Source organism: Sebastes umbrosus, chromosome 4, assembly GCF_015220745.1.
Source record: "Sebastes umbrosus isolate fSebUmb1 chromosome 4, fSebUmb1.pri, whole genome shotgun sequence".
Classification (NCBI taxonomy): Eukaryota; Metazoa; Chordata; class Actinopteri; order Perciformes; family Sebastidae; genus Sebastes; species Sebastes umbrosus.
Window position 1 is genome coordinate 30,429,725 of NC_051272.1, and position 16,185 is coordinate 30,445,909.

A 16,185-nucleotide genomic window follows, 5' to 3' on the forward strand; every position below is an offset into this window, starting at 1 on the left:
CAAATTAGATTCCCTTTTTCAAGTTTTCACCAAATATCAGGACATCTGCTACAAATGGTTTGCGGTGATGGTGCTAAAGTTTCATATCTTCATGATGAAGTGTGTGTAATCTCATGAGAAAAACAAAGTGACTCACTGAGGATGTGAATGTATTTTCTTTGTGATTTGAACTTAATTTGTTGATTTTGGGATGTATCCAATTCTTCATATTTCCTTTCTTTTTTTAATTATCAAGATGGAACATCAGATCCAATCAAGAACTTTATTAAATGGTGATGGACAATGCCCTCTGTGCTCCGCAGTGCTCTGAGATTCTTTTTATCGTATCTCACACTGACAAATTTCACCTTCTTTGAACTAAAATTGCTTATTTTAAAAACAATAATTCATCACAAATGTTGAAAGGTGTACCTATACTGTATGGTCTCACTTCAAGTTCAAGTGCTCTAGTCATAAAAGAAAAAAAAACAAAGAAAAAACAAACAAACAAAGACGTGGTTCCTGTGAGAGAACACTAATTTTGAAGAAAGTTTTAAAGAGTCCAAAGAGTGCCACGTTAACGCCTGCCAAACTGTGAGCAATGCTTCTGAAGAAAGCTGCTGGCCTGAGGTGTATGCAGAGCTCAGGAGTTATTAGAAGGGCTGTGTGGCACAGTCATGGTCTCTCTGAGCAAACATCCTCCCTGAGTCTCTTCCATCTTTTCCTGGATGAGAAGAGCGAATGAGGAGCGTGTAGGCTGTTCCTTTCCCCCAGGTCTGGCATACAGATGGCAGGTAGGCGGGCGGGCGGGGTGAGCTCAGGGGCTCATGGTCCTCAGGCCCTGTTTCTCCATTATGTTCCACAGCTTACGCAAGTTGGACTGAGTGATGGCGTCATCCGGTTTCAGTTGAAGTGCTCGGAGGTAATTGGCTTCAGCTTCTTGCAGCTTCCCGTTGAGGTGGAGGATCGCCCCCAGGTTCATCAAGGCGGCAGGATACTGCAACCAAAAAAAAAAAAAAGAGTATTAGTCATTTTAGGACAAGATCGGTTTCAGAAGCACACCTCAGGGAAGCTTAAAGCTCCAAAGATGCACTGACGTTTCTGTTCAAGAATAGCAACACAGGACTCTATTACTGAGACGTAGGTACAATGACAGCGTGACAATAACAGTTATTTACTCACCACTAATGATCTGTTTGGAGAATTTATTTAATGAAAAATTCAAATTTTACAACATCATAGGCGGAGTGGATATAATGCTAATTAAGTTTATTCACACTTTGGGGGTATAGATAATTCAACAGACCAGCCAGAAATGTTTTATATCACTGAGCAAACATCCAATGAATTTTTTTCTGGGCACTGAACTCCAAACAGAGAAACACTGAACAGATGTTATTTCTGAAAGTTAGCGCTTTAAAGAAGCTTTAGAAATATCAATCTTGTTACAAAACCAAGGAAAATGTCATAATGGATTACAACATGAAGTTATAGAACAAAACAGTTATCTTGTCCTTTTAAATAAAACAGTCACTGTAGAAGAACATTTTGGTCGTCTTGTGAAGCTATACAGCAGACCCTAGCACGATGTTGGTTCCTGTTTGTCGGATCAACACAGACTGCGGTGCAGTGTTTGGAGTTTGGTAACCATGCTGCTTTGCGTGTCCCTGTGTCTTATCTGTGGCCACAGATGTCAGAGGGAGCAACCACCACTTTGAAGTGGGTCTATGGATATACTCTAAATTCCTGCTGGTGCCAAGGGGCAGTGCGACGGGCGGGTGAGTCATGAGGACATAAGTACAGGAAAAGTGTCCAGGGTGCAATCACGGTAAGACCGTGAAGTATCCAGGCCAAGGGAGGGGCCACATCTGATCTCCATTTTAGTTGGAAGTGTGGAAAAGATGTCTAATCCTGTAGTGAAGCTACTGTTTTACTGCTCGGGACTATTGTAATTTCTGTAATTGCCATTCCTAGGAAACTAGGAATGTCCAAATAAAACAGTCTTAGTAAAAATAGACAATAATGTGCTTTTATTGCAGTGTTTGTGAGTTTTTCTTATAATTGTCACCCCATACATCATCGTCACATGGAATGGCATGATTACGGCATCTTGACATTTACTGAGTGAAGTACTGCAAGCCTAAGCCTTAATTTCTTTCTCATGGCCTATTAACTAATCAAGAGTAATTCCCAAAGCAACACTCTTGCACGAGAGAATAGTGTTTTTCTATAAATGTTATGAGAACACTGTGGGATGTTACGAGAAATGCTTGGAATTGTGAACCATTCACAACAAAAGCAGTGCTGCAGGAAAACAGTTAAGACCTTACCAACAAGACTAGAGTCTATAGCCGTGCTACTGGCTCTGTGAAGTGGTTAACGTCACAATGACAATGTTAACATGCTGAGGTTTAGCAGGTTATGTTTACCATATTACTGAAGCGTGTTAGCATGCTAACATTTGATATTTAGCACAAAAAAAAGAGTACAGCTGAGGCTGATGGGAATGTCACTAGTTATGCAAGCATTTCGTCGTAAATCAAAGACGGCACTGGAAAACAAGTGAAGGGATCACCAAAGTTATGACATTTCATCCTGAGGGGAACATGAATGTGTGTACCACATTTTATGGCAATCTATTCAATAGCTGTGAAGATATTTCACTCTAAACCACAAATATCAACCTCATGGTGGCGCTAGAGAACAAGTCAAGGGATCACCAAAGTGATTAGTATTTATCCTCTTGGAACCATTCATGTCTGTACCAAATATTGTGCCAATCCATCCTTTGGATGTTGAGATATTTCATAGAATATGTGACATTTCTGAGCCAGTGGGGCTATAGGAAACATCACAGGATCACCAAGGCTGATCAACTTCATCCTCTTGGGACCAAGAATATCCAACCAAAGGTTGTTGAGATATTTCAGTCCGGATCAAAGCCGCTATAGCATTGCAAAAATACAGGTAAAAATAATCCTTCTTCATGTACTTATCATGTACTTATCGATAAAGATTCAGATCCAATTCTGTTAATGTTCTTTTTTCTATACAATTAAAACATGATACATAAACTACTAACAGACTCTTTACTTACAAAATCATGTTTCTGAACCAAAATAAAATGTATTCCTGAGGACAAACAAATGGCCATTTGAACCTAAACACTTCCCGTACAGTACACATGTTATAGTGAGTTTAAAGTTTATTCTCTGCATATCCATGGTGTAGTTATTCATGCATTTAACATATCTTTTCAGAGAGGTTACCGAGCACAGACAGTCTCAGATCGTATGACCATTCATCTTGCTTTGTCCACACTTTGGTAGGTTGTGTGAACTGCCCTCCTTTGCTAGACTGTTCCACTCGTCTCACAAAACTCCCAAAACATCTCCCTGTTTTTCCAGTGTCAAGCTTGGATGAGTGATGCTCCATGCATGAGTATTTCAATGGGAACAATATGTCCAGTAGTGCTGCTTTTCTCATAGAGAGAATTAAATTGATGAATAAATCAAAGAGATTTTGGTGTAACCCTGTTGTCCCTTAGAGAGGAGACTCTTTTCGCCTCCACACAAATAAAACATGCTACAGATGCCTTGGCAAAGTAAAGGCTGGCATGAGCATACATACATAAAACCAACACTACTCTACTGTTACTGACTCCAAATGTGCAGCAGTAAAGTCACCAGATACCAATTTATTAACTTCACTGCATCTTGTACAATTACATTAATCCCCTGGCAAAACAAAATTTCCTCTCTGTGTTTCGATTATTGTTCACAGGAGCAGCCAGAGTACTTGACTTTAATGGTTGGGGTAATTCTGAGGCTGTTTGCGCAATAAATTACCTTCTGTTTGACCCGCCATTTGAAGGTCAAACCACAAAATAACGCCGGGGGATCAATTTGCAAGTTGGGGTATTTTTACAACTCGGAATAATGCCAGCCAAAATATATAACTGTTTATACACATGGACGTAGTTGGAAGTGACAAGCAAATGGGCCACACACAAATACTGTGCCCACAACATGCAGGTGACAAGTAGGTGTATATTGGCATATCGGTGTTAATGCCATTTATTGGAGTTGGTGAGGATCCAGTGTTTAGTGAACTGCAATTATCCCTTAGACTCAGTCAGGGGCGTAGGTTTGGATTCAGAAGTGGGGGGACATTATGATTAATTTATTATTTATCATAATCATTGATTGATGATGATAGTTATAATGCTAGTATACAAAACAAATTCAACATAAAAAATCCCTATAAAAACCTACAATTTTTTTAATTAGTATTTTGGATACATGTTGATTAGTACGTTATGTACTATAAAAATGTTTGACAGAAAATTAAAACTACTATTTCCAATGTCAACAATGAATCTCTAAACTCAATACATTATGTATTATTACTACAAAGAGCATTGTTTTTTAGCATTATCTTTCTAGAGTATTTTTAGGAGAATTATCTGTAAAGAAAAATGGCTAAAGTTTTTTTTTTTTTTTTTTTACCCAAAATGCAATGGAGTTGGGGGACTTTTTTCAGCCCTGATTACTAGTGTCTGCAATCATCTACACAGGCTGCATGCGACCCAAACAATCACTGCTGAGAAGGTAGGAAAAGCTTGTATGTTGTCTGAGAAACCACGTCGGGAGCAAAAGAAGTCACTCGCTAGTGCTTGTAAATCTTTAACGCAGTGAGAAGAACAGTAATAACTTAAGGCGTCTAAGATGAGTATTTTAACAATCTGATCAACTCAAAGATTCTGCCATCTGGATTTTGGTAACGTTTGGTGGTCTTTTAGTGAATGAATCAAAGTAAAATTGTAAGAGTGAGGGAAACTAAAAAAAAGCATTTTGAAAAGTGAGGAGAACGTGTCCCCCCCCTCCCTCCAACCCCAGTAGAAATGACGCCCTTGGCCTCAGTCTGTTTCTAAGATGTCGGTCAGTTCACAAGGTAACATGACTCAGAACAAATGGTGGCACTAAATGAAAGAAAGACAAAGGTCAACTAATACCCAGCTTGCCATGGGCAGAAATAACTACTGGACATCTAATAACGTGTGGATTTGATTGCTGGCAAATGTACACAGGAATGGTTCAGAGACAATTCCAGCTTCTCGTATCATTCTCTGTAGCCCACGGCAACAGAGTAAATCTCTGTTCTGGCATTTTACAATGGGTTGAAAGTTTTCCCTCAGAGATGACACAGGTTGTAGGAAAGTCTGTCCAGAAAAGAGTAGGTTTTAGATGGATGAAGGTTTGGTGAAGATGTGTCACCACGACTCTGAAATGGGCTTCTGACTTCTGGATAGAAAGTCAACTGACTCCTGGTTTTCTTCTAAGTGCAGCTCAAAAGATCTTTTCTTCTCCGCCCATGCAGGACTTATCAATTCCTGAGTTTAGTTTCCTTCCTCCCCTCTAGGCTCCCACCTTTCCTCACCCAAGCCTTTCTCCCCCTTACTTTTTATAGCTAAGACTTTGGTGATTTATAGCCTTCCTCCTGCATTCTTCCTCACTCTTGCAACACTTGCAACACTCTTCAAAACGTTCCCTTGTCAAAAGCTTTCCTTTTTCCCCTCATTTCCTGCTGCTCTGCAACCTCTCTGCCTGCCTACCCTTCCCAAAACTGGCATGTATAGCAGCAGAGGCACGGTCCAGATGTGGAGCATATTAACCTAGGCCGTAAAGCAACACACTATAAAGGCTGTGAGGGTAAAAAGTGAAGCTAGGTTGGGGAATGACCTGACCGTAACGACTTCAGATTTGGGTTAACAATATCTACACGGATGGGAAAAGGGCAGATATCATAGGGTATGCAGAGATCGACCAAAGCATACCAAGCATCCGATGGGATTTAGCTCGTCTAGATGGAGGGGGAATTGTCGGACTTAGGGACTAAATCCTTTGAATGGAGGGAATTGTCCTCTCTCACTCAGAGCAAGCAAACATATGTGTTTAATATAAAACACCAGAGCCTTTGGAGAGTGAGGAGTCAAGCCGCAGTAAAGCATGAAACGACAAATGAAGATGGACAGGGTACATGGCTCAAGTCAAGTCACATCGGGAAGAACAAAGGATAATGTTAAAGGAGACGGATGAAGATGCTAAACTATAATTGTGCCTCAGCTGTAAGCAATACAAAATGGCAAAAGGCATCCAAGCAAAAGTGACCAAGTAGGGGCAAAAAAAAGTGCCTCTGTGTTTGGATGTGGCCATCAAATGCGTGTTTGCACAATTACAGATGCCAAGAAACAGTCATGGGAAAATTCTGGCCAAGAAATAGAAGTGTAAGGAACACAAACATCCCCAACACATTTTCACAGAAGTACATACTGTATCCATCAGGGAGTGGCACGACAGCGGTCTTCTCCATGGCCAACCCTCAATCATCACAATACTCCTCTGCTCTCTCTCAAGGTGATTTCCAAGTTTTCAACTAAAATCCTTAAAGATTTCCAAACCTATCCTTAACTCTAAAGGTTCTATAAACTTTGATAAACAGAGAAAAAAGTGAGCATTGATTAGATTTCAGTGCGTAGAGGAGTTTGTGCTACTTATAAAAGAATAATCGTGGAAACGTTCCCACAATTTACCTTAAACTCTATGGTTGTCTTACATTATTTATGTTTCCTTTGAACTGAAATCTTGAAAAATCATTTCTCTTAACTGACATCTGGGTTTAATTAGATGTTAAAAAACACACAATTCTTTGGCAAAAGTTGAACACTACATTGACACTGAGAACAAAGGGGACAGCGGCTCAATTTCATGGTTTCTGTGGAAATCTTAACTTTTGTTATGCTCAACTTTTTGTTTTTGTCTTTTTGTTTGTCATTGTTTGTATGGATTATACTGAGGTTTTGTGTGCGTGCGGAACCAAACTTTATTGTCTGTATAACATTGTCCAGATCTATTTTGATCATTAATCCTGAACTGATTTCTTCTAATCAAGACACAGGAACAAACAGGGCGACCACATGGCAAACATATTTTGCATCCCTCTGCGGCCCTCGCTTAAAACAACTCGACCCCTCCTGCTAAAGCTCTCAAAGGCTGAACCCCATTCATTTTCAAGATGCCAAAGCCCCCTGACTGAGTGTTGTTATCATTATTCTTTTCAATCTACTTACCCTGGCCTGTCCTTTGAAGCTGGTGATGGATGTTACATAAACAAACCTCTGAGCTTAGTAAAAACGTAGCCCTCATTTTTCTGAGACTCGCTGACAATGAAGGCCGTTGTGACAAGGCAAGACCGGGCAGTAATAATATTGGAAAGCCACCCAGACTGTGATTGCTCAGTGTCCATCAGGGTAAATAGTAATGGCGATGATTAGCTAGTTGTACTCACATTGGGTCTCAGGCTCGCAGCTTGTCCGTAATACTTCTCGGCTGCCTCGTTGAGGCTGGCTTGTCTGCAAAGGGAAAACAGAGAGAGGCAATCATTACTCATCTTTACTGCTCGTGGCTTCGGATGAGGCCTTGAACCCTGCGTGTTTACTGGCACTCAGGGGTCACTGAGAAAACAACAGGAGGGGTTAGCATGGGGGGATAAGAAAAGCCGATCCAATCGCCTGTAGGGTTCTTGTCGATAGTATCTTTCACTTGATAACATCTGTGCTGAGCAGTGCACAGCTAGCACTTTCTGCTTTAATGAACCTTGAGGTCAGGACATTTGGCGTATTGGGTACTTGGGAAAACTCATCAACAAACCAAGGCTGATGAGGAATATTCACTGTACATTTCTGTTTACAGCTGGTGGGGGAGATTGTGGTTTGACTTGCTGGATGGATACTGAGACACTGAAGGAATGCAAACAGTGTGGAAACACAAAGTAATTTAATTATATAATCATAACAACCAGGAAAGCAGAGTAGATGGCGCAGATGCACCAAAACATGCTGCATATGCCACACTGCGACAAAAAGGATTTTTGGGGCAGATGGCTTATCGGCATGAGTCCCTGGAACCAGAAATACTTTGTTCCTGAGGACATAAAACCTGCAGTCAAGACAGGATGTCCTATATTATGCTTTTCTTTTATCTTCTTTCATAACCCCCTGCTCTGCCTACTGTTATACACAAACCTGTGGCTCCTCTGTCACAAGGCCTTTCCTGTTATTAATACTCCGGTATCTTAGAAATCACCTTTATGGTCCACAGCTGCTGGGTTTTCACTGATGGTAACAATTGTCTCATTGCAAACAATTTAACTCTGACGAAGTCAAGGACAGAGTCAACACCGGCCGGCTGTGGAGCCCCTTAAGTCGTAATGATCAAAGGAAGTGGGGCCGTTCAAACCACAGTTTCATTTAGGCTGTCGCGGTCTATTAAGGGATCATCATCCATATGGTTCCAGATAAAAGGCAAAGCTTTTATTTTAGGATTACCAGATCAGTGGCCTAAGTAAATACATAGTATTTATGTTCGGTTTGAAATACACTGTCTTATAGGTTCTACTATTTTTACTTCTACTTACATTTTTAGACAATTCTTGTTTTTCAGTTACATATAGCATTGTAAAGCTTCAATAGCTTAAATGTAGCTTGGAGACAAATGTTTTCTTGGGTTTTGTTTAAAAAGTTCATTATCACATTCACATAAATAGTGACTTTTAAGTCCACCAAGAGTTGTGAGTCAAATGGTGACCCTAGAAACTGATTACTACAAAGTAAAGGCAATTGATATTTTAACAACAGTAACGGGCCTCTGTATCTTGGTCGTATCTAGAAGGTGACGCGCACATTTCGCAATCTGATCTAAAATCTGCAAAAACTTGCAAAAACTGGGAGACTCGCTGCCCAATGACCTATCTTAACCTTAACTATTTGAGGTCAATGCCTAACATTAACTATTCAAGATCCATGCCTAACATTAACCATCTTGCGAGAGTTTCCCCAACTTGCGGGTTACCTTCTAGACATGACCTTGTGTCTTTAACCAAGGGTTTACAGTTATCGGAATAAGTGAGAAAAAACAAGACTTAAAGTCTACAGCCATTCTAGCAGCTCTGAGAGACCAAGCGCCCAGGAAGAGCACCGTGCCATGAGGCAAATTTTATATAGTGGCCGGTGGAATTACAACTTCTGTGTCCATCACGTGATGCCATTGGCCCCAAAAAGACTTTTTCCATAGACTTACATTGGGAAAGAGAGGGCTGTAGCTCAGCGGATATTTCTGATAGCTGAATCCAGAGTACAAACTTTCATCTCTTAGATAGTTGTTTGCGACCAAAGTGGTGGACCAACCGACACTGCCATCGTGAGAGTTGTGCTGACATGACTAAAACACAATTTATTTGGTGTGATTTTGATCTTACAGAGGTTGTCCTACATGTTATGTTGCATACTTCAGAAAGGCAGAAGAACATGCCAGTGCTCTTTATTTTTTTTTTTAGTACAACGGAATTTTTCCAGCTCCGCTCCAAAAAAGCATTTTACATTCCAAAGGCGATCCAGACACCGACTTGAGTTGCTGAATTTGTCCTGAGATTATAAATGTGGGTTTCACGTCCAACCACAACCATATGTTTGTTTGCCAGTACATTATTTAGAAAGCACAAACTTCTGAGAAAAAAAGTACAAATCTAATTATATAATATCATTATCACATTATCAGAGGAGAACTGGAGAGCTGCCACACCATGACCAAAGGGGGCAGTGAGACCTCCAAGGGTTGTCTGACTGCGGCTTCTAAGAGGGCACACAATGGAGGCCAAGTATGTAAACCACTGCCTGGGTATAAACCAGAGGAAGAGTCAGAGTAAGGCTGCAAGAGCAAAGGAATAAGGAGAAGGATGGGAAAGTGGAGCAGGAATGAAAAAATCCCCGGAGGGAAAAAAATTCTTGACCATATTTCAAATCAGCAACTCAACCACTGATGCTTTTACCCTGACATCTTGTTGTCTGGAGATGGTCTATTAACCCCAGACATGCACAAATCAGCACCGACAGTACTGCTGCTCATAAGCGTGACACCGTTGGATAATAATGACTGAATGAACAAATTGCATTTTAAACAACAGCCAGATATTTGTTCTTAAACTGCAGCCGTCCCATCTGTCTTGAGCGCAGAAATACATTTTTTTTTTAGAGTAAGATTCTTTCTGTTAGAACGCTACGCTGAACACAGACATCGTCCCTGGGGGTAGTACTGTATGTGCAGTAAACCTAATGTAACTTGACACCAATGTATTCCTTTTTATTACAATTATAAGGTTATCAATTTAAACCAATTTATACACTTTTTGGAAACCGGGCAGCCAAATATGCACAAATTGGCATACCTAACATCATGACATGCTAGCAATATACAGTAATCTTTCAGATATGGTGCATTATATTATTATAAATTATAAGACGTGGTTTGAATGTGAATCTATGGGGTGAACTATGAGTGCATAACCTGTTTGAGTGTATCTTTTAGAGATTCCATTTCCCCTGACTGACTGTGAATAACGCGTTGACGCAAATTTGTTTTAATTAATTTCTTTAACGCATTAATGCAACTTGCGTTTTTTAAGTTGTAGTGGGTTCAATTTTAAGCTAGAGTGAAAATACTGGCATATAAAACTGGAAAAAATGAAGGGATCTATTGCTACCAATCATGTCATACCAGCTTGTCACAAAGGAGGTTAAATAACGCTCCAAACTTACGCTACATTTCGGCGAGGAAAAACTGGCAAGGCCATTTTCAAAGGGACCCTTGACCTCTGACCTCAATACATGTGAATGAAAATGGGTTCTATGGGTACCCACAAGTCTCCACTTTACAGACATGCCCACTTTATGATAATCACATGCAGTTTAGGGCAAGTCATAGTCAAGTCAGCACACTGACACACTGACAGCTGTTGTTGTCTGTTGGGCTGCAGTTTACCATGTTATGATTTTAGAATATTTTTCTATGAATAAATTCTTATGCAAATATATAAATATATTTGCATTAAAAGAGCATATTTGCCCACTCCCTTTAAGGTACATTTTGAACAAATAAAAATTGTGATTCATTTGAGATTAATCGTGATTAACTATTTTAATCGATTGACAGCCCTAGAATATACAGATTTAATGTTACTGTATGGTGCCACAGTGTCATTTTTGGCTTTCACTAAGATTTGACACATTAAAGGGAAGTGCAAACACATCCCCATTGACCTCAACCATTAACCAACCTTTCCTGTCCAACATTGAAACTATAAACAAGAGTTAGTTTGAATTAAAATTGTTCAAAGGAGGCAGAAGGAACTTATTAGTTTGGAAACAAAATGGTCCAAAAAAACCCCCAAGGGCCCAGGAGGACAATAAAAGACATTTGCACGTCTGAGAGTGTCTGCCCTTCCTTTTAATCTCTTCCCTTCCCCCGTGTAGATTCACTTGTGTCCCCACCAACTGAGGGCTTTTCCACGTCTGTGTCCAATACAAACACATAAAGAACATGAGCTGTGGAGGAGTGGGACCCCATGCCAAGCAGGCGGAGAATAGTTCAGCCCGAGCACTGCTTGAAGCTCTCTTTAGCTGCCAGGGGTCTGGACCATGGAGGAGGCTCTCAACACTGAAAGCTGTTGGTGGTGAAGATCCTGTGTGATCAGACTGGTGGAGGGAGAGCCGTGCATAAAGCAGCTGGGTAAGAATCTTACATAGAGCCGTGTAGCAACGCTGTACTCGTCGGTACAGCAACACCAAACTCTGGTGATTCAAGACATGGTTAATGGTCTTAAAGGAATAATTAAACATTTTAGGAAAACTCTTGCCAAGAGTTACATGTGAAGATTGATGCTGTACCGCTAAATATGAAGCTACAGCCAAAAGGTGGTTAATTTAGCTTAGCAGTCTGAGGGAGGAACAGCTTTGTCCAAAAAGGTACACAATCCACCCACCAGCACCTTTAAAGCTCAATAATTAGCATGTTATATCTCATTTGTTTAATCCGTACCAAAATCAAAATAGATGTGTGAAAATGACACGTTTGGTTTTACAGGCAGGGGCTGCCGTCATGCGATATCAATGACAAGAAAAAGAAAATCCAACTTTGGAGTGTTCATGCATTATTCAAATGATTCCATCATTTATGGAGTCTGAATTAGTTGTGCAAATTAGCTGTTACAAATTGAAGCAGTTTAACAAGCAAAACCTGATCAAAGCAGTGTATAATTAAACTCCTGTTAAATTAGCTTAGTTGATTTTATCAGTGTAATATTGGATTTTATTTAGATGTTACTGTTATGGTGACTTTGCAGCCATTACACCACAGGTTTGCTGACACCTCTGTAGTTCTTTTCACCACGTGGACAATATTGTCACGGTCAGAAACTCCTAATTTCTCTAATTTGGAATTACAACTAACAGTTTTTCTGACTCGGTTGCTGGTAATTTCTGTCGGATCGATGTGAAGGCGACATACAGTATGTGCCGGGCTGTTTCTTGTCTGGATGCAGTAACCTCCTGGAGTATCCAACTCAACATGTCATTTTTACATTTAGGTTTTTGTGTGGCTTTAACTAGCACAGTATAACGGGTTAATTGATGAGCATTGGAGGTGCTGGTGGGCGAAGGTCTGAATTAGGAGTGGGAATCAACAGAGGCTCCACGATACAATATTATCATAATACTTTTAAGTCACAATACAATATTATTGCAAATTTTAAACATTTTGGGACATGCTGTATGAGTATTGCGATAATATATATTCTGATTTATTACCTTTTTCCAATTGCAAATGATGCACTTTGACAACATCTGCTTTATCTAATAAGATACCGTTTTCACTCTGTTCATCTCAGAGTTTTCATTTACATATGTTGAGGTCAGAGGTCAAGGGACCCCTTTGAAAATGGCCATGCCAGTTTTTCCTCACCAAAATTCAGCGTAAATTTGGAGCGTTATTTTGCGTTCTTCCCGACAAGCTAATATGACATGGTTGGTACCAATCTGTTCCTTAGGTTTTTTCTAGTTTTACACACCAGTATCTTCACTCACAACGTTTGAAACTGAGCCCTCTACAACCTCTGAAAGACAGAATACCTGCAGGGTCCGCCAGTGGGCCATCGGATTGTTAAGAGGTTATTAGTTTATAAAATAAAAGGTTGATACATGACGTCCGTGTATCGATACAATATTGCCACGCAAAATATCACGATACTATGCTGTATCGATTTTTTCCCCCCACCTCTAGATTGGATATAGCCGTTTCCCTTTGCTTCCAGCTAGCTGAGCTAACCAGCTGCTGGCTGTGGCTTCATGAGAGTGGTATCAAACTTCTCAAGAAAGAAAATATGTATGTTTTCCAAAATGTCGAACTATTCCTTTAAATATAACTATTTGTGGTCAACAGGCAGCTGTAATTTAAGAAAAAGCCTTAAGTGACCCATGATGTGTTTAAAGAAGGAAATCTCCACACTGGGTCATAATTCTGACGGTTTATTCAGTCAGTGGGGCAGCATACCATAAGTTGGCACGAGGCTGTATTTACACATTTCAACTCGTGGCTTGTGTTCAGAAACACAACAGCTTGTGGGCTGCTAAAGCTTTGGCTCATCAGCTGAACCTTGCACTGATTTGGAAACAGACTTTCAAGTATGAGCCAGGACCAACAGAGAAAGAGTGAGACAGAGTGAGAGAAGGGGTACAGAGAGAGAGAGAGAGAGAGAGAGCATATGAAGAAACATTGCTGCACAGCACGCTAAGACAAACCAGCAGCTCTCGGGTTGGCAGTGCAGCGAGAAAAGAGGATTACAAAGTACAGCCAAGTAAATCACACTGGCTGAGAAGTAGTGTAAGCCCCCGGATAAACCGTGCAGACAGTAGACCTCCCTCTCTCATACACAGCCTCCTTTCTACTCAGCCATGGAAAACTGTGGTCCATCCATCTCATCTACAAAGAATGAAATTCACAGTACATGCAGAGTCTCTGTGCATGTTCTTGGGGCGATGGAAATCATCAAAAACAGAATCATTCCGATGAAACACTCACCTGAGCATGTGGGCTGCGCTGAAGACCACATCAAACTCCCCGCTGTCGAGGCGTGCGGCTTTCTCTGCCATCTCCGCAGCTTCCAGCAGCCGCGACTCTTCCAACAAAAACTGACCTGGCAGGGCGGGAGAGAGCAGCACCACTGTTAAAACGCTGAGGGATCCCCACAGAGGCACAGAGGGATACACAGTCTGCAAGTGTTGCCTTTGGCCCCGGTCGAGGGACAGCCTGGTCTGCCCCCTGAAATAATACACTGAAACACTAGATACGAGCGAAACATACCATCACTCTTTGGCCATCTCTCAGACCCTTTTGTTCAGATTAGCCGACCTTGATAGATCTGTTTCTTTAAGATGAAAATGTTTCTCTCGTGGAAGGTTTGCGTCTTATTACGGGTGCGGCTGCGTTTGGGGTCGACTTCTGTGGATAGAATGAGATGGGATCGTAGAAGCCTGACAAGGCCGTGAACCGAGGGTGGACCCCTTGGTAAGGGCCGGGTTTAGAGAGGAATTAATACCCTGTTGACTTTGGTTAGCCCCACTACTGTACCAGGATGCTAAACCACTATGTGAACCTACGCATATTTTCCTTAATAACTGGGGATGAAACTTAAGCTGCGGGTATACAGGCCTGAGGTGAGAGACGGATGTAAAGTGAGACATCAGACCATGACTGAGTGTAAAACAGCTCCAGGTTACAAACACCTCTGCAGTTATGGAGGGTTTATGATATATCAAAGCACATCTATGAGTAATAAAAGGAAAGACAGCCCCCCGCATCAATACATGTTTAAATATTTCACAAAGCTGTGTATACAGACTTACTGGTACTGTAATTCTTGTTCGTCATGTTACAGCCTGACATTTAAAGGGAATGTTGGAAGATCCAGTTCTGAACACAGAACCAGTTCCAGGACAGTGGGAAACCCGAGCTCTGGGGTTTTTCCGGTGATTTACATCCAGTAACCATCAAAAACAAACAACTCTGTTAAACTCAAATTATGGGTTTGCTTTTGTGCTAAACTTTTACTGTATGAATCTGTAAAGTACTAGCACCACAGACCCGATCAGAATAAGGCACTGTAAAGTGGATGGAAATCAAGAGTTTGCATAATGTGAACGCTCCACCTTTAATAATTTATCAATTGCATGTCTATCCTGTTCTTTGCCGCTGACACTTTCCTTGTGTTGATCGATACAGTTCATCTTATTTTTTAAACAGTTCTTAACCTTTAACGGTGACAACTTAGACATGATACAGTACATCGAAAAATTACAAAAGTCCACCATTAACCTGGTGTATTGATCGCTTCAAATGTCACATGCAATGACAGGAAGCCGACACATCAGTTCAATCATAAAATGAATTTCGACAAGGTAGTGTTCTCAAATCGCACATGGCTGTTGGTGAAATCAACAAAGCTCGGTAGAGCCGCTGCCACGGACATCACGCCGTATCGGCAGTAATTCAATTCAGGCAGATAAATTAACCCAATAATGGCTTCTATCCGACTACATTATAGTGGTACTTAGTGAAAAGAAAACACATATATAACTTAAATTTGTATAGTTCGGTGTTCGCTGTTTCAATCGCAACCGCTGCAGCTTCCTCGCATGCCATTTTCACAAGTTTGAAAAAGGTTGGTGGCCCCTCCCCTTCTGCTACGTAGCAAAGACGGCGACCGCTGAGCGTGAGAAATGTCCTGCGTTCCATGCTCAACGTTTTGACTGTTTTGAGTACAACATCCATCATTTTGCCATACTTCTCAGTGTGAACGCACTTACGTATGTGCTCAAATAGCGACTGTAAGTACAGAAGAACGCACATTGAGACACAGCAAAGGTTTTAAAGGCTTTTAAAGGAAGTAAGAACGTAACTTGTCAGCTTGTTCAAACTCAATCTTACTATGACAATGAGTAATTAAATCAAATTGCTTCAGCATGGATAATGAAGTTATACATTACTCCAGTTTTACTCCATCACATTAACCCTAATAAACCGGATTTATGTATCAAATGTGGTATACATGAGGGTTGTTTTATTGCCATTGGGCATGCCCAACCATACTGGAATATTTGAAGGAGATAATAATGATTTTATCCATTGCCACAAAGTCAAGCTTCCACTATGCCCTAAACTTTTTTTTATTTTTATTTTTTTTATTTTGAGCGGTTTTGTTATTTATAAGAGTTGATTTTTCTTTTTTTTTCTCTTCCACCAAGATGTGATCTTAGTACCT

At 40.7% G+C, this 16,185-nt stretch overlaps 1 protein-coding gene across 1 annotated transcript in view; it reads right to left on the minus strand.

Annotated features, from left to right (window-relative positions):
• Window positions 1-226: 226 nt before the first annotated feature.
• The window catches only part of tmtc2b (transmembrane O-mannosyltransferase targeting cadherins 2b), a 113,881-nt gene continuing 97,922 nt past the window's right edge, over window positions 227-16,185 (minus strand). Inside the window, exons 10-12 of the mRNA XM_037768572.1 lie at window positions 13,947-14,061; window positions 7,327-7,390; window positions 227-976 (exon numbers count right to left, since the gene is read on the minus strand). Of these exons, the coding sequence (XP_037624500.1) occupies window positions 797-976; window positions 7,327-7,390; window positions 13,947-14,061 (359 nt within the window). The 3' untranslated portion in view covers window positions 227-796. The remainder of the gene's footprint in view (window positions 977-7,326; window positions 7,391-13,946; window positions 14,062-16,185) is intronic.